At 44.2% G+C, this 26,655-nt stretch overlaps 1 protein-coding gene across 8 annotated transcripts in view; it reads right to left on the bottom strand.

Annotated features, from left to right (window-relative positions):
* Positions 1-26,655, bottom strand: part of MDN1 (midasin AAA ATPase 1) — a 314,285-nt gene that overhangs the window by 278,593 nt on the left and 9,037 nt on the right. For all 8 annotated transcript variants that reach the window (XM_075862158.1, XM_075862156.1, XM_075862153.1 and 5 more), the window contains exons 2-9: positions 26,014-26,240; positions 18,565-18,789; positions 16,584-16,691; positions 16,311-16,503; positions 13,625-13,837; positions 4,819-4,950; positions 4,464-4,567; positions 4,140-4,257 (exon numbers count right to left, since the gene is read on the bottom strand). In XM_075862158.1, coding sequence (XP_075718273.1) covers positions 4,140-4,257; positions 4,464-4,567; positions 4,819-4,950; positions 13,625-13,837; positions 16,311-16,503; positions 16,584-16,691; positions 18,565-18,789; positions 26,014-26,240 — 1,320 coding nt within the window. The remainder of the gene's footprint in view (positions 1-4,139; positions 4,258-4,463; positions 4,568-4,818; positions 4,951-13,624; positions 13,838-16,310; positions 16,504-16,583; positions 16,692-18,564; positions 18,790-26,013; positions 26,241-26,655) is intronic.

The following is a 26,655-nucleotide window of genomic DNA, read 5'->3' on the forward strand; positions in this document are numbered from 1 at the left end:
AAACACTGGCCTCAGAAACAAAGGCGCATCTAGTTGATTTTGGGGCCTCTTTTTTAAAAAATATTTTAGGCACCATGTCAGGTTCGAAGAGGTCTTGTGGTGCCAAAACAGTGGAAACACCCCAAAAGTGACCCCATTTTGAAAACTATACCCCTCAAGAAACGTATCTAGGGGTATAGTGAGCATTTTGACACCACAGGTGTTTTGCTAAACTTATTGGAATTGGTCTGTAAACATTAAAATCTACTTTTTTTTCTGAATAAACATAGAATTTTCTAATTTTTACAAAGAATAAAAGAGAAAAAGCACCCCAACATTTGTAAGGCAATTTCTCCCGATTACGGCAATACACCATATGTGGTAATAAACTACTATATGGACCCACGGCACGGCTCAGAAGGGAAGGAGCGCCATTTGGATTTTTGGGAGCAGATTTTGCTGGAATGGTTTTCGGTGCCATGTCATGTTTGCAACGCCCTGGAGAGACCAAAAATGTGCAAACACTCCAAAAGTACATTTTGACCCCACTGGTTTTTTTTTGCTGAATTTATTGGAATAAGGCAGTGAAAAATCTAAAAATTTTTCCACTAAAATGTTACATTTTTTTCATTTTCACAAGTACCGCAATACCCCATTATGTGGTCATAAACTGCCGTTTGGACACACCGCAGGGCTCAGAATGGCAGCAGCACTACTTGGCATGCAGATTTTACTTGATTATTTTTTGGGCGCCATGTCCCATTTGCAGAGCCCCTGAGGTACCAGTACAGCAGAGACCCCTGAAAAGTGACTCCAATTTGAAAACTATACACCTCAGAGCACTAGGGGTGTAGTGAGCATTTTGATCCCACAGGCGTTTCATAGATTTTATTAGAATTAGGCAGCGAAAACTAAAAATAATTTTTGCTCTTAATTTTTTATTTTCACAAGGGGAAAAGGAGAAAACACACCACACAATTTGTCAACCAATTTCTCCCGAGTACGGTAATACCCCATGTGTGGCCATAAACTGCTGTTTGGGCACATGGCAGAGTTCAAAATGGAAGGAGCTCCATTTGGCTTTTAGCGCACAGATTTTGCTGGACTGGTGTACGGGCACCATGTCGCATTTGCAGAACTCCCTTAGCTACCATAGTAGAGTGGAAACCGCTGAGAAGTGACCCCATTTTGTAAACTAGACCCCTCAAGGCATTTATCATTTGCCTGGACATACGACATGGCTTAGGAGTGAAACAGCAAATGCGCATTTGAGTCCTATTTTGGTGATTTTCTTAGCATTGGCACACAATGGCAGGGCTCTGGGGTCAAATAGTAAAACAAACCCCCAAGTAGTGACCCCCATTTTGGAAACTGCACCCCCTCAAGGCATTTTCAAGGGGTGTAGTTAACATTTGGACCCCACGTTTTTATTTTTATGAGAAAAGAACGCTCAGTGGATGGTGCAAAGTAAAAATTGCTATTTTCCACATGTATGCCATTTTAGCGCACAATATATTGTGTCCAGTTTGTACCACTGAAGACAAATACCTCACACTGTTAAGCGGGTTCTCCCGGGTATGGCGATGTCATATACGTGGATGTAAACTGCTGTTCAGGCATGCTGTAGGGCTCAGAAGGAAGGGAGCGCCATTTGGCTTTTGGAGCGCAGATTTAGCTTGGTAGTAGTTATAGTTGGTGTTTTACTGGTATTTCAGTTTATAATGTGGCGGCATATGTTAACTGTGCGGAGTACATCAGGGTATAATAATCGGGTATAACGACGCAGTAAATAATCTGCAGATGTGTGGCCAGTGTCTTATTCGCTTTTAGAACATTTAGAATATGGCGACAAAATGTACAGAGAGGGGTGGGGGTCATGGGGGTGTGACGCCAGACAGCCAATCTTTTTTCCTATGGGTAAGCTTCCATCAATTATAATTATGTATTACATTTGTATTTGGTCTCTCAGTCAAGTTGCTATTATGCATGTATGACCTATACATATGTATCTTAATGTTAGGTAGTTAGGACTTTGTGCGTACATTACTCACACACACATTCTTTTGTGAGTGTGCAGTTGCTATCACTTAACAATTATGAATGTTTACATGTCTATACTACCGCTTGACCTTATAGTCCTGCAGATCTTAAAAGGGAAGGTGTCACGGAAAATATTTTTTTTATGTTATTGCTTTTAGTATGTCATTAAAATAAATTTTATTTGTGTTTTTGTGTTGTACTTTTTTCTCTTTCTTTCTCTCTTTTACTTCACTATGGGGGCTGCCATTTTTTTTTTCATCTGTCGATTAACGACACATACAGAGATGGAATACGGCACATACATCCCCATAGAAAATGCGAACGGGAGCTGTTCCATTCACTATAGCGTAAGCGTCTGTGTGGAACGGCGCATGCGCCGCTCCCACACAGACCAAAAGGAAGGTCTTCAGCAGAGAGACATTCGTCGTCATTTTCATGAGGACCGGAAGCCGCGGCCGGACCGTAAGACGACTACTTCCGGTCGCGGCTTCCGGCCATATGTTCAGACGCAAGGACTAGGAGCGGAGGCAGCGGCGACAGCAGGAGCAGGTAAGTTATGTTTGTGTATGTGGTGTGTGTGTATGTTCGTGTTATACTGTGATTACCACTGTATCTAATACTTCTACACTGTGCATTCGCTCAAAAAATGGCGGCAAACAGTGTAGGTGGTTTGAACATTCAACTCCCTCCTTTCTCCTGGTACTAACTAGGATAAAGGAGGGGAGATTGTTTGGGGGCACTAGAGCGAGTGCGTCTTCTCCAATTTTGCAGAATAAAGCAATGAGGTTGCTTTACCACATGCCAATGCTGCAATTTTGGGAATTGCTCCCTCTAGTGACCAGCACATGGAAAGGTTATAAATTAGAATCTAATTTACATTTCCTGACTTGTGAAAAAATTAAAAAATTAGAACAATGTGTAATCATTTATATACTAATTGTTTAACTAAAAAAAAATGGTCGACACATTCCCTTTATAGGACTAATAATTGGTCTTTTTGATTATGGAGTCTTTACCCCTTCTCTTTACATTATACGTACATGCATTTTGCATATGTTCTTATCTATTCAAGATTAGTGCTGTCTGACCTCCACTTAACACACTGTGGCAATCTTTGATATTGTTTCCATGTATTTTTGTTAACAATAAAATGTATATGTTTTATAGTAATGGTGTGGTATTGACTTTTTGTAGGTCATTATTATCATTTGAATGAGTCTTCAATGGTTATTTAGTATCGGGCTTTCATATGCTCTTCCCCATATTTGATACATGACATTTATTAGATTATGACCAAGAGGGTGTTTGTGTTCGTCCTTCATATTGGTTTAAAGCCATATTCTGAGAGCCTGAACTTAATTTTTCTCCACCGGAGCTGTGTGAGGGCTTATTTGTTGCGGGACAGTCTGTAGTTTGCATTGGTACCATTTCAGGGTACATGCGATTTTTTGATCACTTTTTATTTCATTTTTTTATTCTTTTTTTTTTACGGCGTTCACAGTGCGCTATAAAATGCCAATTTTACTTTATTCTGCGGGTCGATACGATTACGATACCATATGTATATAGTTATTTTTATGCCATACCATTTTTATTTTTCCGTCAAAAAAAAACAAAAACTGTGGGAGATTGTTTTTTGCGGGAGGGGTAGTGACCAAAAAACAGCGATTCTGGAATTGTTTTTTTACGGTGTTCACCCAGCAGGTAAAGCAGCATGATATTTTTATAGTTCCAATTTTTCCTATAATAAAAGACTTATGGGAAAAAAAGGCGGTTATTGGGGTTTTGTTTTTAACTTTTGTATATTTTTATTTACTTTTTTTTTGTCCCACTATTAGAATGCACTGCACAACTTATATAATGCAGTGTATTAGAGCTGTCAGCTATTCACTGACAGCAAGCCTATTAGGCTTTGCCTCCCGCCGGGGCCGAATAGGCTTCGGTACTAAGCGGCCACTGTTAGGCCTCCAGTTGCCATAGCAACCATTAGCAACCCCGCGGGTGTGATCTAACCACCTAGATGTGGCAATCACTTATCGCTACTGGTGCGTCAAGGGGTTAAGAGTCACATCTGGTCGGTAGCTTTTTGATATCTTCACCTTAACTCATTTCTACTGTACCTCTTTCAGCTCACTGCGGTTCATGTTGTCAAGATGTATTTTTGTCCAATATTTGTCAAGCAATGAAGCATGGCTATTCTGTGGTCGGTACCAAGAACCAGCACTGGAAGTTAGTAACCTGAAACAAAATAAAATTATTACCTTCTGGTGGTAGCTCCTTTGGCATCTCAATAGTTAAGAGCTTTTGAGTTATTTTTTTATACCAAACATATTGCATAGATCCGGGAATACTTATTTTTTTTGCAGTATAAATATGGTCCAATGTGAAAAGAGCCTAACACAGATGAAAAATGTGGCAAGAAAAAGGAAACATCAATTCCTAACCTTCTAGTAGCAAATAGCTGAAAACCTGGGGCCACTTTGATGCAGTCACCTCTTCCAGGAATAAGCAGTTCACCATTTTCCAAAACCGAGATTAACACCGATATCTGTAAAAAACAAATTGAATAAATAAAAAAAATAAGTGCAGGTGCCAGTCTATTAGAGCTATGATAAAGAATCATTGGTTTCAAGAATGCATAAAATTTGCTCACTGCACTATAAAGTATTTTGGGTAAAAACCTCTAGATTTCTTTAATATATTGCAAAGCAAGTTCAAGACAAGAAATATTGCTGCAGACCAGCGAAAATTGATAGCCATTACAATTACTAGGTTGTGAAAACGTAAACATTTCCTTACCACATCAAGTGGTGCGTAATCAATATCCTCTAGTAAAATCCAGTGGCCATTGGCAACAGCTTGTGTTAAAGTTCCTGGCTGCCACACAAACTCTCCTGGTATATCGGTACAGCGATACATCCCAAGCAACATCTAAAAAGGAGGGGGAAAAAATATTTAGAGAAAAGTATATATACGTTATTGGTTTATTAGGTCATCTTAAGCAAATGTTTTCCGACTTGTGTGAATGGCAAGCACTGGGAATATGACATTACCACAGCACTAGGCTATAAGTGCAGACATTTGAAAAACATTTTTTTATGGAATTGTTATACAACTACCTAAACAATTTTAGGTATTACGGAGGTGAATTTCCTATAGTATTCAAGAGTTGTGATCGCTTTCTTTCTTTTTTAAATCAATCCAATTTTATTGATACGAACACAGAAATGAAATAACATAATAAAAATTCACATTACAATTTTCCAACATCGTATACAATAGTTACAGCATATCAGGAAATCCCCAACTTCCCCCCCCCTTTCCCCCCTCCCCGCACAGCCCCCCACTATATCTCTGCCCTTTGTTTCTAGTACCATTCCTGGTCAGAGCACATTTCTCTTATCAAGGTTCCCCACCACCCCTTCTTTGCTCCAGACTATCACCTCCAGTTCCTCAGACGACTCTCGCCCTTAGTCTGCTCAGTTTAGGTGACAGCACCTCAGGACAGGCCAACCATCTGCTCCATTGTTTCTCAAAAAAAAATTCCGTGCCCCTTTTAGAAAATATCTTATGCTCCATCAGGATATTATAATTCAACATTCCTACAATTTCCCTCATCCCCGGTGGCTCCGCGTCCAGCCAGTGTTTAGCAATGCATTTCCTCGTTTGATATAATATCTTGGCAATTGCCAGGCTTGCCATTCTGTCACTCTCCAATTCTCCCAACAACATAACTTTAGGGTCTGCCGCCAATTCCCGACCATACACCTGCTTTATCAGGTCCAATATTTCCCCCCCCATAGGGTCCTCAGGGCCTCACATGACCAAAACATATGCACTATATCCGCCTTCTCCTCCGTGCACCTAGGACATTTAGCATCCGCTCTAATACCCATCTGTTTTAATACCCACGGGGTGCGGTACACTCTATGTATCAGGAAGAGTTGTGATCTCCTCTGCGCCAGACTGAGCGATAAGTGACATGTGGATGCTAATATCTCCTCCCACTCCTCCTCAGTCAATGGACCAACATCCCGTTCCCATTTCGCTTTTACCAGCATCATTGGGTTTCCCAGGTGTTTGGACAGCAAGCTCCTGTACGCCATTGAGATCAGGCCTTTGGTCGTGTCAGCCCTTCCCACATACTCCAGGACCCCAAGAGCACAAACCGTTAGGTCCACTACCTGCGCCTGCGCCTGTAGGGCATGACGGATCTGCAAATATTGATAAAACATATTGTGCTCTAGTGGAAATAGGTCCTTCAACTGCTGAAATGATCTCAGCCCGTTAACATCATATAAGTGTTGTATTCGTCTAACCCCTGCCAACTCCCATTTTTGCATGCCCTCTAATTGGTATAATTCCCACAGGACCGGATTATGCCATAGGGGAGTATATTTGGTGCACATTCCCACTCCCAGGATCTGTTTGCATTGCCACCATACTTTATGTATCAGGAGTAACGTTGGTTTAGCACTCGCCAATCTCTTAAAGGTATGCGCTTCCAGACCCTCTAGTGGGTTGAGTCCTCCCCCCAAATATGACAATAAACGTGCACTGGAGCCCCAGGTCTCTGTGTCCTCCCACCCCTTAAACTGTTGGCTCTGGGCAGCCAGGTAATATATCCAGGCATTTGGCAGCGCGACCCCCCCTTCGTCTTTAGGCAATTACAATTTCTCCAATTTAATCCTCGGAACCCCTTTTTTCCAGACCAGATCCCGAAAGAGATTGTGCAATCGTCTGAACCAGTGTTTAGGTATCCATACTGGGGAGTTATGAAGAATACATAAAACTTGAGGCATAAGGATCATCTTGATTAGATTAGTCCTCCCCAGAGCAGAGAGCGGGAGCCTGTTCCAGGCATCCACCTTATGTTTCACCTTGAGCAGCAGTGGTAAAATATTCAAAGACATATAGTCTTGGACCCTAGCCGTCACCTTAACCCCTAGGTACGTAAATTCAGAGACTATCGGAATCCGGGGTCCCACTCCAGTATCTACAATATTCACCGTGTCAAGTGGCATCAGAGCAGACTTGGTCCAGTTAATATTTAATCCCGAGAATTCCCCAAACCTTGTGATCGTATCCATTACTACCTTCAGAGTATTCTCAGTGTCCGTCATATATATTAAAATATCATCTGCATATAGTGAAATTTTTTCCTCCATTTCCCCATATTGCAAGCCTCTTATACGCTCCTCCTGTCTTATGAGGCACGCCAGTGGCTCTACCGCCAAGGCGAATAGCAATGGTGACAGTGGGCACCCCTGGCGCGTACCCCGGGCCAGTGAAAATCTCTCGGACATTGCACCATTCACCCGTATGCGGGCTGTGGGGGCCACATACAACAACTGTACCCACTTCACGAAGTTAGGGCCGAATCCAATCTATTCTATTACCCGCCATAGGTACCCCCATTCTACGCAGTCGAACGCTTTTGCGGCGTCTAACGTTAGCACCGCCCTTCCTCCTTGATCATCCGGTGTCGCCTGAAGTTTTAAAAACAACCGCCTGAGGTTGACAGCCGTCGATTTGGAGGACATGAACCCCAATTGGTCTTCATGCACAACATGCTGTACCACCCTGTTCAGCCGCAGCGCCAATATCTTTGCCAAAATCTTGACATCCGATGTCAACAAGGATATTGGTCTGTAGGACTCCGGTAATTGACTGTCTTTCCCCTCTTTTGGGAGAACCACTATCGTAGCCTCATATAGGGAGTCTGGTAGTTTACCTCTGTCAAAGCTATCCTGCAAAGTACTCAAGTATTCTGGCGCTAGTTCCGTCCCATATTCCTTATAGATTTCCCCCGGTAACCCATCTGGACCCGGGGCTTTCTCAGTTGCCATATCCCTTATCGCCTGTTCCAACTCCTCCAGTGAAATAGGTGCCTCCAAGCTTTCACAGTCCTCCCGGCCCAAGGTAGGCAAATTAAGGTTTCCCAAGTACTCGTCCAATTGCTGTGTGTCGTAATGCACTTTGGATGTATATAGGTCAGTATAAAACCGCTGAAATATTTGCAAGATTTGCCCCGTGTCTGTCTCCACCCTCCCCCCTCCCCCTAAGGCCATGAATGAAATTATTACTCCCATGCGGCTTTGCCATCCTAGCGAGTAGTCTCCCCGCCGTTTCCCCTTCATAATATTTCTGTTTAAGGAATAATCGTTTATTATCCGCCATTGTTCGTTGGTGATTTTTTAACAACGTCTGTGCCTCCACCCAATGTCTAAGTGTCTCCTCGGAGCCCTCTTCTACATGTCTCCCCTCTGTTTCTGTCACCCGATCCTCTAAACTTTCTCCCAATTGCCTAGATTTAGTTTTAATTCGTTTAATATGTTGAATGAATACTCCCCTCAACCAGGCTTTCATGGCGTCCCATAACACCCCTCACGGCACTGACTCAGTATTAAAATTGAAATATTCTTTTATCAAGTCCCGTATTTCCCCGCCATCCATCAATCTTAGCCAAAACGCATTCAGTTTCCAATTCCCGGGGGTTCCTGGTAGGCCTTACACCCACTTCCAGCGTCACCGCCATCGAAGAGTGGTCTGACAACGACCTCCGTAGGTATTCAATTTGCGCTATGTACGGCACTGCTCTAGCTGAGCATGCTACCAAATCTATTTGCAAAAGTGACTGAAATGTGGATGATGCACACGAGTACTGCCTCACCCCTGGATGTTTATCTCTCCAAATATCCCACAGACCCAATTCCTCCATTAATCTTCCAAAGGCAGTCAGGTCTCCCCTTTGCCCTCCCCCTCCCCTATGAAACCTATCCAACCCTTCAGACATCACTGCATTAAAATCCCCCATCACGATTAGCGGTACCTCAGGCCACCTGGAGAGTTTCTCCGTAACTCGTTTAAGTACAGTGCTAGAATAAGGCGGAGGGATATACAGCACTACTAGAATACACACCAGTGATATATAGTACAGTGCACTCCCACATATCTCCCCACCTCATCAGAGAAAGTCGAGTGACAGACAAAGGGAAGACTCCTGTGTATCAGCAAACTCACCCCCCCCCCTAGAATAAGTCGTATGAAAGGAATGAAACCCATGTGCGATCCACTCTCTGCAGTAAGGACACAGATTCTCTAGTCAGATGCGTTTCTTGCAGCCCCACCATCAGTGCATTTTTCTGTTTAACCCAGTCAAATATTGCCTGTCGTTTCCTAGCTTCCCGTATTCCCCGGACATTCCAGGATAGACATTTAACCGATCCCATCAGGCGCCATATCTTTAAGAAATCTGTTACCACTCCAGCCTGCTCCAGTCAAGATATTAGGCCGTGCGTTCCCTCCCTCCTCCCCTCCCCCAACAAAACCTCCCCTCCGAAAAGGGTCAGAGCGACATGTACTGTCTCTCCTATCCAGCAGAAACTCACCGTGGACATGCCCTATTGGCATCTCTCTTTGAACCATTTAACTTTCTCACCACTTCCAGTGAGCGCTGGCTCCCACTGCTATTCGCATGTATTAAACAATCCCACACAATCAGCAGAATTACAGATACATTAGGTACCCAGTAACAATCCCACAATAACATTGCCGTCAGGTGCGGCCATTCTTGTTAAAAGGATACCACCCTGCTGTGTTTCAGACAAGGGTGTTCACACACTTCGGAGAACTGCATAAGAACATATAATATGCTACCGTCCCGCAAACGCCAACATGGCTCCAGACTTCACCGCCCAGGCGGGCTTTCACGCATCTTCTTCTCCAACCAGTCTCCGCAGCCGTGCCTCATTGCTATCCAGCCATCTTGCAGCCTCTCTGGGGTTCTTAAAGAATAAAGCAGTCCCAAAAGCAACCACCCGCAATTTAGCCGGATACATCATGGAGTACGGTATGGACAAGTTCCTCAGACGTTTCTTAACATTCCAATATTGCAGCCGCTTCTAATGTACATCCGCGGAGAAATCCGGATAAAGGATATTTTGGCGCCATTGATGGAGATATCCTGCCGTTCCCTTGCCTTCCTCAGTATCTTATCTCTGTCCTTGTAGTGCAACAGCTTCACTAAGACCGGTCTCGGGGGCCTCCCCGGTGGTCCCGGTCTGGTAGGTAGTCTGTGCGCTCTTTCAACAGCATATAAAGGAGACAACTCTTCCCGGCCAAACTGCTCCAGCAGCCATTTTTCAAAAAACTCATCCGAGTTATTGCCCTCCGTTTTTTCCGGCATTCCGACCAAACGCACGTTGTTTCTGCGTAGCAGATTTTCTAAATCATCCGCCTTAGCATGCAGGGCCACCACCGCCAAGGACTGAGACTGCACATCCCACCTGAGCTCCGGCAGAACATCTTCCACTTCAGACACTCTCCCCTCAATAACTGTGGTTCTTTCTGCCACTTTCTGTAGATCATTACGTAACAGCAGAATATCTTCCTTCAGGCTTCCCACCTGCCCGGGTCAGCATAGATAAAATTGAGGAGTTCTGCTTCACTGCAGCGAATATATCTGTGAGGGAAGGCTCCTTCACCTGGTCTCTCCTGCTATGCGTTCTGCCTCCATCTTCCTCAACACGCCTGTCCCGCCGCCGACTCCCCAGCTCTTCCTCCTCCTCACTCAGCGTGTCCTCTCCCAGCACTGAGTATCTGGAGCCTGAGGCCATGCTGTCTGCCTTCCCACTGCCAGCCACCGGCGTCTTGCCTGCTGCAGATCCGCTAACACGAGGGGTTCTTGCAAATCTCTCCAGCCTGTCTGCTGCTTCAGACCGCATGTGCCTGCTCCTGCATTCAGTCTCCTCGGCGCCATCTTGTCTTCTCGGCCCTGGACTCGCCGGCGGCGTTTTTTGTTTCTTAGAACGGGTCATTGCAGCGTTATTAAGCGGTACCGACTCCTCCAGCCTCCCAATCGGTGAATATTACCGGGTAATTCAGGGATAATCAGTACTTTCAGGATGGATACAGCAGGAGCTCCAGCCACACGTCCTCTTACATCTGCTGCTAGGCCACGCCCCTGATTGCTTTCTTTCTATCAATGAGTATATATATTTTTTTTTTAAGTTTTTATTGAAAATTTCAGATTTTACAAAAGAAAAGAAAAACCCCACTCCACCAAACTCAACAAAGTGCATACATAAGCTTTTAGAGTCCAGATTTCTCTGTAGGCTACTGCTATATTAATCATATATAAACCACATTAACAGTATCAACAGTAATTGTTTGTCCATAATAAATTATACGAAATTCACATCCTTTGACAGCGTACAATTGCAGGTAAATCCATATCATAGAGCTGTTGTTGATCACTGGTCTATAACCAAGCCAGAAAGGATTAAAAAACCATAAGCACTGTGAGGGCAATCGTGCTTAGAAGGGGCACAACTTCAACAATAAGTGCTTCTTAGCAATACTGTAAATAAATTATAATTAATGTAAATACATATGTAAAAATAATTTTTATATAATGATTTGTAACCTATAGGTGAGGGTCAGAGGCTCATAGGTGAGCGTCCAGATAAGTACCTCTTCGTTGAATAGGGGTCTCGCGACCTCCCGTTTTACATTTCAAAGTGGCTATCAGCAGCTCTTAGCTCTTTCCGCAACTCCCATGGACTAATGGAGAGAGCAGCATAGCTTCAGAATAAAGGCTGTGTTCACAAGTTGGTCAAAATGCATTTCTCCAGTCAATCACAGAAAAAAAAGCTGTGCCAAAGCGCAAAAAATCCACCCTTCGCAATTAACACCTATGCAGCAAATCACACACTATCACAAAAATACAGTTCAGGGCTGAGCGATTTTGCCCAAAAATAAAATCTCGTTTTTTTTTTAATACTCTATGGGCGATATTCAGCTCTATTTTCTTATTACTGTTAAATAAACTGAAAAAAAAAAAATACCAAGAGATTTTTTAATAAATTATTTTCTTTATATAAATAACTTAATATGTATTACTATAATAATTGCATGTAACTTCACAACTTTTAACCTCTGCAAATACTTTATCAGAAATACCACTGGAAAAATGTTTATCTAATGGATTATAAATTCTGTGTTCCGCGGCAGGTAACAGGTTAACAGAATCTATAATCAATAATGCGCTGCGTGCACCAACATCCCTCTCAGCCCGTCACCACCTCAGCCGGTCTCCGACATTGCAGGCGAGAGCAGTGTAAATTGCAGCAAGACCAGGCAGATAGCGCCAAGCGGACACTCCGGGACGAGATTACACTATGGCGTCTGTAGTCTGAGCAGGACCCTGTGCAGTACCGACCCCACGATGGAAGGCTAAATTAATGACATTAAGGCGCGATTCACACAACTGCGAAAAAAAATGGCCATTAAAAACTGATCAATTGTCAGTTTTTCATGTCCATTTTGCATCAGTGTCTCCAAATGGATTTACGTTGTCAGGTTTTTTTTTTTGTCCCAAGCCCCTGCAGACCGTGCCGCAGTGGGCCCGCAGACCGTGCCGCAGTGGGCCCGCAGACCGTGCCGCAGTGGGCCCGCAGACCGTGCCGCAGTGGGCCCGCAGACCGTGCCGCAGTGGGCCCGCAGACCGTGCCGCAGTGGGCCCGCAGACCGTGCCGCAGTGGGCCCGCAGACCGTGCCGCAGTGGGCCCGCAGACCGTGCCGCAGTGGGCCCGCAGACCGTGCCGCAGTGGGCCCGCAGACCGTGCCGCAGTGGGCCCGCAGACCGTGCCGCAGTGGGCCCGCAGACCGTGCCGCAGTGGGCCCGCAGACCGTGCCGCAATGGGCCCCCATAGTGACACAGGGCCCCCATAGTGACACAGGGCCCCCATAGTGACACAGGGCCCCCATAGTGACACAGGGCCCCCATGTAGCTCGCACCCCTCTCCCCCCTTGCAGATCACACCCCCACCCTGCCTTGCAGATCGCAGCCCTTCATGTAGATCGCACCCCCCACCCTCCCTTGTAGATCAGCAGCAATATACAAGAAGTATGGGATGGGGTGCTGCGAATCCCCAGCCAGAGGTTGCCGACACTGACCAGGGATACAGATCCCAGTGGGAGCTACAGTGGCGCTATCTACAAGAGGTGGTGGTGGTGCGATATGCAAGGGGGCTGATACCTACAAAGGTGGCGTAGTATCTACAGGGCTGTGTGGCTATATACTAGAAGCCTCTGCTTCCCCACAGAGCTGCTGTTCCATACTGTATCGTTTTGTTCACTACAGAACAGCAGTTCCATAGGGAAGAAGAGACTGACAAGCTGCTCCCCGTTCTAACGGGGCAGTGACGAGGCGGAGCTTCCTTCTGCAGCACGGCACCACAAAAAAATATAAAATCAATTAAACCATTCTGTTAAAAAACTGAATCGTCAGAGGCCTCAAGGGTGAATCGAATTAATTCAACTAACCGCCCAGCCCTAATACAATTCTTTATTAGAAGCCCATACAATTAAAAATACATTAACGGTCACATTACCCACACAGGCCGGGTCCAAAAACCTCATTGGAATAAAGTTCAAAAAGGAGACTGGTACGCCATAACTCAAATAAGTATGGACAAAGAATCATCCAAAAAAATTATAAAAGCATTAGACAAAAGCCAAGTCAAATTGTAAGGAGGCAAACAGACCAGGGCTTTGAGCCCCTTAGCAATGCCATAACACCCCACCATCATTATTGCCTTACCTTGCTATCAGTTTGATCCCCCAGCTGAACCTTCAATAAATCAGGCGGGTTTAAGCGTCCAGTAACTGCGGCCAAGTGTTCAACCAGAGAAGTTTTCCCACATCCTATGGGTCCTTCCAAAAGTACAGCATTCTGATATGAAACTGCATGAGCAAGACTGCGTAGACTTCTACAAGTTGTTTCCACTAACACAAGCGGACTACCGTAAATTTCCTGTAAAAGAACAATCAGATATCTAGATATCTAAAAAAATTGGAGCTTTGAAAAGTGTGTGTGCGTGTGTGTAGCATAAAATCAAATGAGCACGTTTTCTGTGGATCAATACTTAGTGTGAATGCACATTATAATGATCTGAGCGAATTCAAACGAGGCATGGTCATCTGTGCTAGACTAGCCACGGCCAGTATTTCAAAAACTGCCAACCTTGTGGGGGTTCTCATGCAACAGTGTCAAGAGTATACCGAGAAATGTGTGATTGAGGGAAAACAATCAGCGAAAGGGAGTCCTGTGGACATCAACAACTCATTAACAAAAGGGGTCAGAGGAGGAGGTCAAGTATCACACTGGTGCTCCAACATACATGTCAAATGCACAAATCATGCACGTTCCTTAGCACAGATGGTCTATAAACAGCAGATGACCAGTTTGAGTGCCATTTCTGTCTGAGGGAGACCGAAAGGCAAGACTACCATAAAGTGGGGAAAAGAGCGCAAAAATTGGATCTGAGCAACAGTAATAAAAAAAATTGTCTGTTCAGATTTATCTAGATTTCTGCTGCGTCCAAATAGAGAAAATGGGCAGCACAGTAGAACAATAACCTCCAGGGTAGCAGGGTGCAAGCCTCCAGGAATCCGACTTTAGAGTCCCCAGATATCAGACAAAATAGAAATAGAGGCAGCACTCCAATGGTCAAAAAAAAGGGATTTTTATTCACCCATCTGTGAAATAGAATGCAACGTTTCATTTGCTCAATGCAGCCTGTCAAGCGGCAAAGGCTGCATTGAGCAGCTAAAATGTTGCATTCTATTTCACAGATGGGTGAATAAAAATCCCTTTTTTTGACCTTTGGAGTGCTGCCTCTATTTCTATTTTGTTCGATTTCTGCTGCATCATGCTGATGGGAGGGTGAGAATTTGTCACAAGCAGCATAAATCAACGGACCCTTCCTGTCAGTAGTCAACAGTTCAGGCTGGTGGAACCGGAGAAATGGTGTTGGGAATGTTTTCTTGGCAGACCCTGGGTCCTCTGATATCTGCGGATGAACCTTTTGACAGTAGGGCTTACCTAAGAATTGTGGCTGACTGTTTATTCTATGGAAAAAGGACACTTTAGCGGCAACAGCGAGAAGCTATCATGTCCACGTGGGGCATTTTTCCCGCAGAACGATTTCAACACTTAGTGGACTATGCCAGAGAAAATTATAGCAGCTCTGAAGGCCAAAGGAGGTCCAACGCACTACTAGATGGGTATCTAAAAGTGGCCATTTAGTGTATATTCAACATTCAGTGAATTCAGAGTTAATAGAGGGAAAAGGGTTTTCAGTGCAGAACCCTCATTAGGCATAGTGGAGAGAGGCTATAAAAAGCATCTCCAAATCTGGAGGACCTGGCACATCCATGCATTACATGGGCACTCCCATTGATTTCAAATAGCACTGTGTAAGGGTATGTTCACACGCAGAGTCGAAAACGTCTCAAAATACGGAGCAGTTTTCAAGAGAAAACAGCTCCTGATTTTCAGACTTTTTTGTGCCACTCACGATTTTCACTGCGTTTTTTAGGTACGTTTTTGGAGTTTTTTTTCTATAGAGTCTATGGAAAACTGCTCCAAAAACGTCCCAAGAAGTGTCCTGCACTTCTTTTTTACGGCCGTTTTTTTACGTGTAAAAAAAACCGCAGCGAAAAACACTCCGTCGGAACAGAACGCCGTTTTCCCATTGAAATCAATGGGCAGATGTTTGGGGGCGTTCTGCTTCCGATTTTTCAGCCATTTTTCGGGCGTTACGGCCCGAAAAATGGCCGAAAATAGGCCGTGTGAACATACCCTAAACATTCACTTTCCCTACACTGAACCTGCATGGAAATTGGACACTTGCTGCCAGATTCCTTCACTAAATTATAGTTAATTGCTGTGGTTTCCAGCAGCAACACACCCTGTGATCATCTTACAGTCAAACTAATCTAACTAAAAAGGAAAGTCCAAAGACAACTCCTTTACACGTCTTTTTCTATCCTCAACCAATCCAAAGTTAATTGATACTTATCTTCTCCTTTCATGTCTACAGCTGATGGAGAGCAGTGCACTGTGGGAACATATATTGCAGAGGAATGAAACTGCTGCCTGCTTTTAAAATTATTCCAGATAAATCGCAAAAAATAAAAGCTATGCACAGAACGCGAAATAACAGAAAATCAGAACAAATACATTCAAATGTCGTAACATGTCAGTTCTATGCGGGACAGTAGATCCCAACCTGATGTCAGAGGGTACAACAGAAAAGAAAAAAGGTTGGATTTGGTCTACCAAGTTTTATCGTGTCCCAGGAGTTTTTGGCAATGAAAAGTTTTTCAGGTGGAAGATCTAGAGGAGTAATAGGTTTCAGTGTTTAAACTGCGAACATCAAATGATCGCACGGATCCGCAGTGTTTTTAAGTGTCTGTTTAATACATACATATGCAATAATTACCTGCGCCTTGCTCTTCTGAATTTTTTTAGGAAGTGTTATTCCACAAACAGGTACAATCAGTGAACACAGATCACTAGACACAATTTGGCCCTGTGTGTATTGCTGCGTTCGGTCTTTATGCCACAAGGAAATCTCTGGATTGGTTAACAAAAGCCCCTGCTCTACGTTCTGGCTATGCAGCTCATCTAGCAATCTGAAAAAAAAAAACTGTGGAATTAGAGAGAATATCATGAGACATATTAATATGATTGAGGCAGTCAAACAAGTACTTACTGAAGTTTGAAATTTATCAATTCATCTGTACCAAACAATTTCTTCAGAAAGGTCTGTCTGTTTTCATCTGACATACAAGTAACCAGAGCCAGGCAATGGGAAGAGTACCTAAAAAAACAAATGAAAATAGGAATGGTTTTCTTCCTAAGAACATTTATCATCTATCCACTGGACAAATGTGATAAATGTATTATTGCTGGGGCCCTACCACCGATCACTCACACGTGGGCCTGGAGCCCCCATTCCACCTCACTGCACAAACACATCAAGTAGGATTTGCAATAAAGTGGCGGTCACGCATGCCCTCTGCTGCTCCATTCTGTCTATGGGGCACGGCTGTCTCTGTCGGCCCTAAAGACATTGAATGTATCGGCATTAAGTGTTCTTATAGAGGGAAAACCCCTATAAAGCAAATCTGTCAAAACTTGTCACCTGGTGAGATGCTGAACTCGCTGTGATACTGGGCATATATAATTTTTGGCCATTTGAGTTCGTGATTTCACGTAAAAGGCCAATTTAAATTCTGCCATGAGTCTCAGAGAAATGATTGCATATGGTCACCTCTTCAGTAACCTCACACATATAGTGGGGTTACTGGCACTAACTCCGATGAAGACAATGGGGAAGATTTCTGAACTGTCTAATAGACATATTGTCTGTTGCACATAGCAACTAATCACACTGCTACTATAACTTTAACCCCTTTACGCACCATGACGTCATAGTGCGAGGTGAGGTTGGGGGGAGATGCTTGGAGCGCGCTCAGGTACTGAGCGCACTCCATATGCTGCGGGGGTCGGCTGTGTTTTACAGATGACACCCGGGACTAACTAACCCGGCTGTTTAACCCCTCAAATGCTGCAGTCAATCGCGACCGCAGCATCTGAGGCGTTGAAGAGGGGCGGCCGCCCCCCCCCCCTATCAAGATCGGGGGCGGTGATGGTCATTATGGCAGCCCAGGGGCCTAATGAAGGCCCCCAGGGCTGCCTTCACTCTGCCTCTGTTAAGGGCTCAACAGATGCCTGTAAAAATGACGATATACTGCAATACATCTAACGATCGGTGCTTCAAGTCCCCTAGGGGGGTTAATAAAATGTGTAAAAAGAAGCGATAAAGTTTTTAGTAGTGCAAAAAAAAAAAGTTCAAAAAACCCCCCTTTTGCCATTTTTCCTCTAAAGTAATGTAAAAGTAATGTAAAAAAAAAAAAAAAAAAAAAAAAAAAAGCTTGTAATTCGATGGAGCTAATGCCTAATGTGCATCTTTTCAGAACAGAACGTTAATAATAAAGTATAAAACATCCTATTTACATGCATTGTCGGCGGTAAGTTTGCGGATTCTGATAGGATTTAGGAGTGAAATACGCTTCTAAATCCTTACAGGAAGAGACTGAAGAATAATCTGAAGTTTCTCACTAGAAACACCAGAGCGGCAGAGATACAAGGATTATTGCAACGTTATGGTTGTGTGTATGAGGCCTCAAACATATACTGTATCTGCAATTAATTCGAGTTGGTTACAGGCAAAGATGAATTGGTTTATCATCAGCTGTAGTCAGTAGTTATGGTGATAGATTTTTTCATTTCATTTTACCACTTCACCGCCTGGGACATAGGGGTAAGCAATAGTCTGAAACCACCTTTAGAGACTGCGTTGAAGCTTAATAAGAGAAATCGGTGCAGTCTTCTCTGTGGAGCAGGTGAGCAGAAACCAGCATCTGCGCTGCCCAGTCACAATGCAGGGGAGAAGGGCAGTGCCAGGTCATGGTTGCACAGCGCAATACTGGACGAGTATAAACAATTAAAAAAATTAATTCAATGGGATTGAAATTCAACTTAAATGCTGGCAACTGAAATATTACTTATTTTCAGAGTAGGTAATTAAAATGTACTTATTATAGAAAAATAAAAAAATGTCAGCAAATATTTAAAAAAAAAATCTAAATATCAAGGGAGAAACATTTAAAAATAAAATGTCAACGCACCACCGAACAGCTAGATCATGACTTTTCAGCAAAGGTACACAGACACTCCAATCCCACTTTTCTCTGAAGGAAAGCTCATCTTGCTGCAGAAATCGGTAGGCTGCTTCCATTAAGTCTCGAAGTTTCATTCGTCTACGTCCATAACGAACCGTGCTGGAGTCACAGCTCTCCAAGAACAGTCTATTAAACACTGGTGGAGCACTCTGGAAATACCGAAGTGCAAACCTATGCAGACAAAAAGGCATAAACAGGTCTTCACAGAACCAATTACAAGAAACACAATTATTTTATGCAAATAAACTAAATTATTGTTATTTTGCTTTTATACCATCATGAAACATGCACATTTTAGTGTCCATATTACTGCCGCAACTCCTGAACCAGCTGTGGCTCAACAAAAAAGATTTTTAATACAGTAAAATCCTTTTCTTATCACATTCGTTAGGGGACACAGATGACAAACTTTGGTATTGCTGCTGCCACCAGGAGGCGGACACTAGGTAAAAAAAGAAGTGTTAGCTCTTCCCTAACATGCTATACACCTCCTGCAGACACTGAGCTAATCACTGTAAATAAGCAGTAGCAGAAGAAAAACAGCCAAACTGTAAAAGCAAATAATGAGATCGACCACCATATGAGATCAAGAGGAAAAAACCTCCCCTTGTGAACAGTCGTAGAACCTAAAAATAAAAACTTTTAGCGGGTGTTGGCTACCCAGTGACCAAAAAAGGATTTTACAGCAAGTAACAAAAATACTTTTTTTCTTGTCCGTGTCATTGCGGGATACAGATAATGACCTTGGTACATTCAAAAGCAGCTTCCAAGGTTGGGAAAAGAAGCGTAAGCTCAGTATGTACACTGTCACCTGCAAAACCATGAAACAAAGAAATAGGACTGGAAGACGCCCCTATAGAGCATAGAAATAAGCAGTGAGTCGGAAAGGGAGAATACATTGTGAATCAAAAGCGGAGAGCTCTACCTATAGCGCAACATGCAGTGCAAATGGCCACATTAATCCCTGAAAACATAGTAGCCTCGAATATCGCCTGGGCAGAATAATAAAAAAAAAATAATGCTTGTAAGCTCTTCACACCTGAGAGAATAGGTAGCACCCTATAAAATGGGAAAGACTACCTTTGGGAGGAAGAAAGTAAATGAAAGTAGAATAGCAGGAGAAACGGCTAACTCCGGCATATGTCGGTTGGAAGAGATCGTAAAGGCTACCTACCAGGAAAAATCTAGGGAAAGATCTCACATGGCTCCAGGACCAGGTTGATGTCCCAAAGAGTTGTGGAGTGAACATAACGGGGTCCCGCATGAGATATCTCCCTTGGAGGAATTCCGGATGTCAGGGGTAAAAATAAGGTCAAGCCCCAGATCCAAACCCTGCTGGATAAAATACAAAATCTAAACAAGGAAAAAGTAAGAGGAAGGAGCCGCTCCTCACGTTAACATAAGAAAGACTTCTCAGCGTAATTGTGATTATCGTTTAGGAGAACCACAATATCTGTAGACCGTGGTTTGAACAGTCTTGGCATCAAACTTCATGTCTAAGAGCTTGTGGAAAAACTGAACCCAGAGAGTAGATAGTCACCGAGAGGAAGATTCCAATATACGTCGGTCATAAAAGAGATAACGCGGGCAAACCACGGCCAACAAGGCAAGGTTGGTGCAACCAGGATTGTTGGAATATCTTTTACCTTAACCCGCCTGAAAATCCTAGTGAAAAGAGGTAAGATGTACAGAAGAATGAACTGATCCCAGGGAACGACCAGAGAGTAAACTGCACAAGCTAGAAGACAATTCTCCTGGGCCCGAACACATTGTGCTGGGTTAAGTCCTCTATCCAGTAGCCTTCTCCCGAGATGCGGACCGCAGTTAAAAGCCGTAGTTGGGCTCTTACAGGCAACAATAGGAAGCTTGCGGATTCTGGCAAAACTTCTTAACTGCAGGACCCACCTCAATGGTTGATATAAACGATCTGGCAATCCACAGTGGTCGCCTCTCTAGAAAAGGGGTCCAGTAAAGAAAAGACAGGGACAAAAAAAAAAAAAAAAACCTTCTCAGAAGTCGAATAGAGGGACCGGCTTCCCGGATAACCAGTTGTCTGTGCGATTCTGTCAAGATTGGAAGATTCCTCTCCAGCCTAGAAGGCTGGCAACCATGGTAAAGACCGACCAGTGAAGCAGTGAATTGCCCTGGGAACGTCTACAAAAGACAGCCTCCAGTGGGGAGGATGACGTAAAAAACTGAGCGTAGGGAATAGCCTCGAAGACAGGAAGAAAGGAGAACCCTGGATGGCACTGGAATAAGTACCATGCCTAGGAAGAAGATCTTCCCGCATGGAGGCAGAATAGCAAGGGAGTCCAAGTTGGTTTAAAACTGGTCCAACAAGGGCCTTCCCCAGAATGTCATCCAGGTAGGATAGGCCCGAAAACCTCCAGGACCGGAGAACTGCATGTTTGCGGTGAGGACACGGGGCAGTCGCCAAGCCTTAGGAAAAAGCTATGAACGGACAGGCGACCACAAACACGAGGAAGAAGCTGCTCCTTTCGATAGAAAGGCAGGCTAAAATATTCCAGACATATAGGGAGGTACTGGGCGTTTTGATTACTCTGCCACGAGTAAGAGCACTTGCTGCCAGGAGCCTCAAAAGTCCTGTCCTGGACCAAAAACACGGACGTCAGCACAGAGGAGTTCCATGGGAAAGCGCTTTGAAACGGACCAGTTGCCCCAGCTTTGAACCAAAGAGCATGGTGAATTGACCGTGTAAAACCAGTGGAGCATAGTTTGCACGCGATCAGAGAAGCCTCTCTAGAGTACATTCCTGTAGAGGAAAAGCTGATGAGTCAAGTTAAGCAATTTCAGGGGCGGGGGGTTGGGTTTGCTCTTTGGGTGCACCTAACCCTGGCCAACGGGACTATCCAGGCCGAGGTATCTGATCCATTTCACGCGGCCTGCCATGAGAGGGCCCTTACGCTGAGGTGCATTGAGCAGACTCCAGGGAAGTAATTGATCTGCTTGACAGCTTAGGATGCTCATTACCGACAGGGAGACCTAGGAAGTCCAACCACTGGGATTTAGATTTGCACATAGTGCAAATAAAAAGGAGGTGGCAACTGAACCCAGAGAAGGTGCCTTGCCGCTTGGTTCTTACATCCTAAGTAGTAGTCTAGATAAACCGTCTAGCAAAAAGGGTAATCCGCGTTAGTTATTCTTCCTAAGGCCGGATTCACACGAACGTGTAATACGTCCCTGTGACGGCCGTTTAAACAACAACAACCGTCACACGGACCTATGTAATTCAATGGGGCCGTTCACACGGCCGTTGTTTCAACAGAGTGTGTGAAGGGTCCATGAGAAAAAAGGACATGTCCTATATTTTTTGCACTTCACGCATTCCTCCATAGTCTCTAGTCTATGGGGGATGCATGAAGTACGCTGCGGGTCGCGTTAGCACAGATTCAACTTGGACGTGAAAAACGGTCTGAGATTCTCAACATTCATGTGAATCCGGCCTAAGGAAGAGCGAAAAGTGGCACCGGATGCAACAACTGCGTGCTTGGAAAACCTGCATAGCCATGTGATACGGAGTCTAGCAATAGCACCATTACTCCACCTATGGAAGGGGGTAATGAATCTCCTTGGTATTCACAGAAATCTGTGATAACGCAAGTACTCCACCTATAGAAGGGGGTATTGTGACTAATGTTCACAGTAATCCGTAATAACATAAGTAATCCACCCTGAGAAAAGGTAAATGTGTATCCTTGGTGTTAACAGTAATCTGGGATAGTACAAGTATTCCACCTATAGAAGGGTTAATAGGCTCCCTGGTGCCCAACAGTAACTGCTGCATCAAAGTACTACTAGACTTAACCAACAAGGGAGGAAAGTAGGGACATAAAAAAAAACAATACATTGGGCTGTTCCTACCAGGATGAGCAGTTCTCCCACGACACTCAAGGAGTGCGGTCTAGTAAGCCTCAAAAGGAGAAGGCGACTAGAATTGTTGTGCGGCCAGACCATCTGGTTGCATGACGCAGCTGAAGATAAGGCTGCATGACACATTTACAGAAAGAGTTGAGCCTGGCCAGGCAAGGGAGGTCTTGAGCAGGAAGGAAGCCCAGCTGCCCGAACATGCAGCCTAGCAAAGCCTGTATATAGGGCATAAATTAGTGGGGCCGGACAGGAGAGTGCCGCAGCACTCAATAAGTGAAAATGCTGGGTGCTTCGCATGGATAAAACTAGGTGTGCCATGGCGGAACGACACAGGCCAGACAGAGGAGGAGAGGGAGGGGGCAGCGATAGCTTGGATGAACGATCTGCTCCCCAGAAATGTGCCAGACGAATGGTAGGAGTCAGAAGTGGGAACAGAGGGGAGGTAGGTTGTTGTTGGGAGATACCTACCTAGTATCCTCACCTCAAGGGATTGGAATGATCACTTTTATGGATCCTCAAACTCCAGAAGGTTCACCCCTCAGCTTTCCTTCTGTTGGTGAGAGAGGGGGCGCTTGGAGGGAGCAGGCTGACCAGTTGGGTGACCCCAGTGTTGGCAGATCAGAGGGTTATTAGGGGGTCCGCTGAGCCTCCTTTTCTTCCTGGTAGGGCAGGCAACAGTGGGGTTAGGTCTCACTGCTCTCCCTCTCCAAATGGGGGAACAGGGAGATCTAGTCAACCCTGTATTACCAGCCGTAAATAGAAAAATTAAAAAAATAAGTAAGGCTTAACTCACACAACCGTGTTCGATCCCTGGTATACGGACCGTATGTCGGCCGCATTTCCCGGACCGAACATTGTGCAGAGAGCCGGATTCCTAGCATCATAGTTATGTATGATGCTAGGAGTCCCTGCCTCTCCGCTGAACTACTGTCCCGTGCTGAAAACATGATTACAGTATGGGACAGTTTTCCCACAGAGAGGCATCGTACATAACTATGATGCTAGTAGTGCTCCTCACTGCACTATGTTCGGTCCGGGAAATACTGCCGAGATGCGGACTGTATATCACGGACCGGACTGTACCTGCTAAGCAGGTAGGTACGCCTCCTACAGACACGAAGATAAAACTAATTAGCTCAATGTCTGCAGGAGGGACATAAGGTAGAAGTAGAGAACACTTTTTTACTGAATATCCGCCTCCTAGAGGCAGCAGCTATACCCAAGTTCACCATCTGTGACCCGTAGTTTAGGGCTCTATGTTATCAAAGTTCAGTTGAAATGAGGGAAGTCTGAGTGTTGCAGCCATAGTACAGGGCAATAAAATGTGCCCATATTACAGCCTTGTTAAAGAAGTCGTTAAGAAAATACTTCATTGGTTATTTCCAGTATATGAAAATTAGTTTTAGTCATGTGATTACACAGGGGCATCCCTCATCACACTTACAGTACAGTTAACAGAGCTTGTAGTTCGTGTGAGCATCACATGACCAGGATAGGTTTTCACACTCTTGAAGTAACCTATTAAAAGGGGTATTTCCATCTTGAACATTTATGGCATTTCCACAGGAAATCTCATAAACGCCTGATCAGTGTGGGTTCCACCACTGAGCAGGCTCTTTCCTTAACTCCTATAGAGCTCAACAGAGAATACTCATGACCCATTGAATTCTATGGGGACTGTGGCGGCTGAGAATCGTTGAACATGGGTCATGGGACCCCGGTTCTTCCAATCAGAAATTTATGGCATATTCTTTGGCGTGGCAAATACAAACTCTGAACATCTTGAACATTTATTTTTAAAAGGTGTTGCATGCCTGAGGCTCTGCTTCTGTTAAGAGTTTTAGCCACAATCATGAGTTTTTATGCATAATTTACAAAAGTTATGTTTGATGCAAAATTGCATGAAGGCGTTCATGAGTATAAAGTGCTGGGTGTCCTCATTATCATGTGCCAGGTGTCCCCTTTCAGAAAATATATGGTTATGGGGACATCATTTATTATTTTTAAGAATCTAGGTTTTATTTGTGCATATCAAAAGTGGGAAGATTGTGACATCCCTGGCTGCAATAGGGTTAAAGAGTAAATTCATCATTTGACCATTTATACATAATATACATAAAAAGTCAAGTAATTTAGATTTACATACCATATACTAAACCTGAATGATACCATCTATTAAGTCCATTTTCCTGTAAAGCAGTACTGCTGCTTGCTATTGGTACCAATAAACAAACATGCTAAAAGCCCAGCTGCACTGCATTTTGGGAGAAAGTTTTTCTATAAACAAGGGCCTATGTAGGAAGCTCCACTTCATCAGAGAACTGCCTTTAGATGGAGTTGTCAACAAGAGCAGTCCTCTGAAGGGCAGTTTGGTTCCAGCATCCATCACTAACGATGGACGGTAACTTGCAGCTCGGCACAAAAAATCAGCATAGGAATGAGGAGGCGTTAAATGCTTTATAGTATGGACATTGTTTCCAGCACTACACCATGGGTCTGATGTTGCACTTTCTTTTTTTTACTGGCATAGAAAGAACTTCAACATTGTCAGAATTATTTTGGCAGATTGTTCTAATATGGACTCGGTATGTACAATGTAAGCACTGTAAATTCAAGATAAAGCGGTTGTTTTGTGTGTTTTTTTTTTTTATATACGGGTACATTGCTGTGGGTGTGGCTAACCTGACAGGAGGGGCCAAAGGCTAGAGGCAGTGTGTGCCTACAGGCATCTAAGATGCTTAGTGTGAAAACCGCACTACCCATGATGCAAGTCTCTTCACGCACTAAAACAGTGGAGGCTGGAAACTGTATAAAAAGCAGGCCTGAATGAGAATGGACTAAAATACATACTGTAATTAAGAAAAATGGCCTTGTCGCTCATAGCAGTCACTAAGAGCTCTACTTTCACTTCTTAAACTGCTCTAGAAAATAAAAGCTGAATTGTGATTGGTGGCAATAAGGCCAGTTTTTCTGCTGGAAAGTTTTAACAACTGAGGCCCAATAGCTATAAATAAACGAATAAAATCTGTTTAAGGCCTCATTCACACGAGCCGCGATTGCAGGCACGGCCGGCAATACAAAGTATGGGAGCACGGCCTATAAAAAGCAAAAGATAGGACATATTCTATATTTTGCAGTACACTTCTACGGCCCTGACACCTTCCCATAAATAAACGGGAAGGTGTCCATGGACAATAGACGTGAATGGGTCCGTAAATGCCGACTGTAATTACGGTCCACAATTACCGTCAATTTTTACGGTCGTGTGCATGGGGCCTAAAGGCGAATTTATTCCAGATTTTAACAGTACACTAGCTGTTGTACTGCACCGCACACCGAAATAATTCAAGTCACAATATTTTGCGATAGACAACATTATATAGCAAGTCATAACTGGTAAATCGGTCAATGCTAAAAAGTAATATTACATACAGAAAGTAAAGTCAAATATTACTGTTTAATACAATTTCAGCATTTATTGTCTAAACTGAGGTAACTAATACTCACGGAAGGACATCAGGGTGGCTGGCAACCAATCTGCTCATAGCAACACATAACCTTTCATGAAGATCGTACTTCACCTGACCTCCAGCTTTAATACATTCCGCATTTCTCTCTAGAAGATCTAAAAGTAAAGGTCGAAGCTGTCGCCCAATCAGCAGGGTGCATTCCTTGTCTAGGAGAAACTGCGCTAGCATGCTCAAAATGGATTCTCTGTCCTGAGGACTCCATATCTGAAAGAGAGCAAACACATATATAAGGGGGGATTCACACGAGCGTGTATTCGGTCCGTGCGGGCCGCGTGGTTTTCACGCGGCACGCATGGACCAATACAAGTCTATGGGGCAGTACAGACAGTCCGTGCTTTTTGCGCAGCGTTTGTCTGCTGCGCAAAATGCGCGACAGGTTCAATAACTCTGCGTATTTCGCGCATCACGCACCCATTGAAGTCAATGGGTGCGTGAAAATCACGCGCACCACACGGAAGCACTTCCGTGGGACGAGCGTGATTCGCGCAACAGCAGTGAAAAGGATGAATGAAAACCGAAAAGCACCACGTGCTTTTCTGTTTCCGAACATCCAAACGGAGTGTCTTTGCGTACCGAACTTCACCGGGTTCGGCCAAACTAGTTTTGGCCGATCCCGGCA

This window comes from Rhinoderma darwinii, chromosome 4, assembly GCF_050947455.1.
Source record: "Rhinoderma darwinii isolate aRhiDar2 chromosome 4, aRhiDar2.hap1, whole genome shotgun sequence".
NCBI lineage: Eukaryota > Metazoa > Chordata > Amphibia > Anura > Rhinodermatidae > Rhinoderma > Rhinoderma darwinii.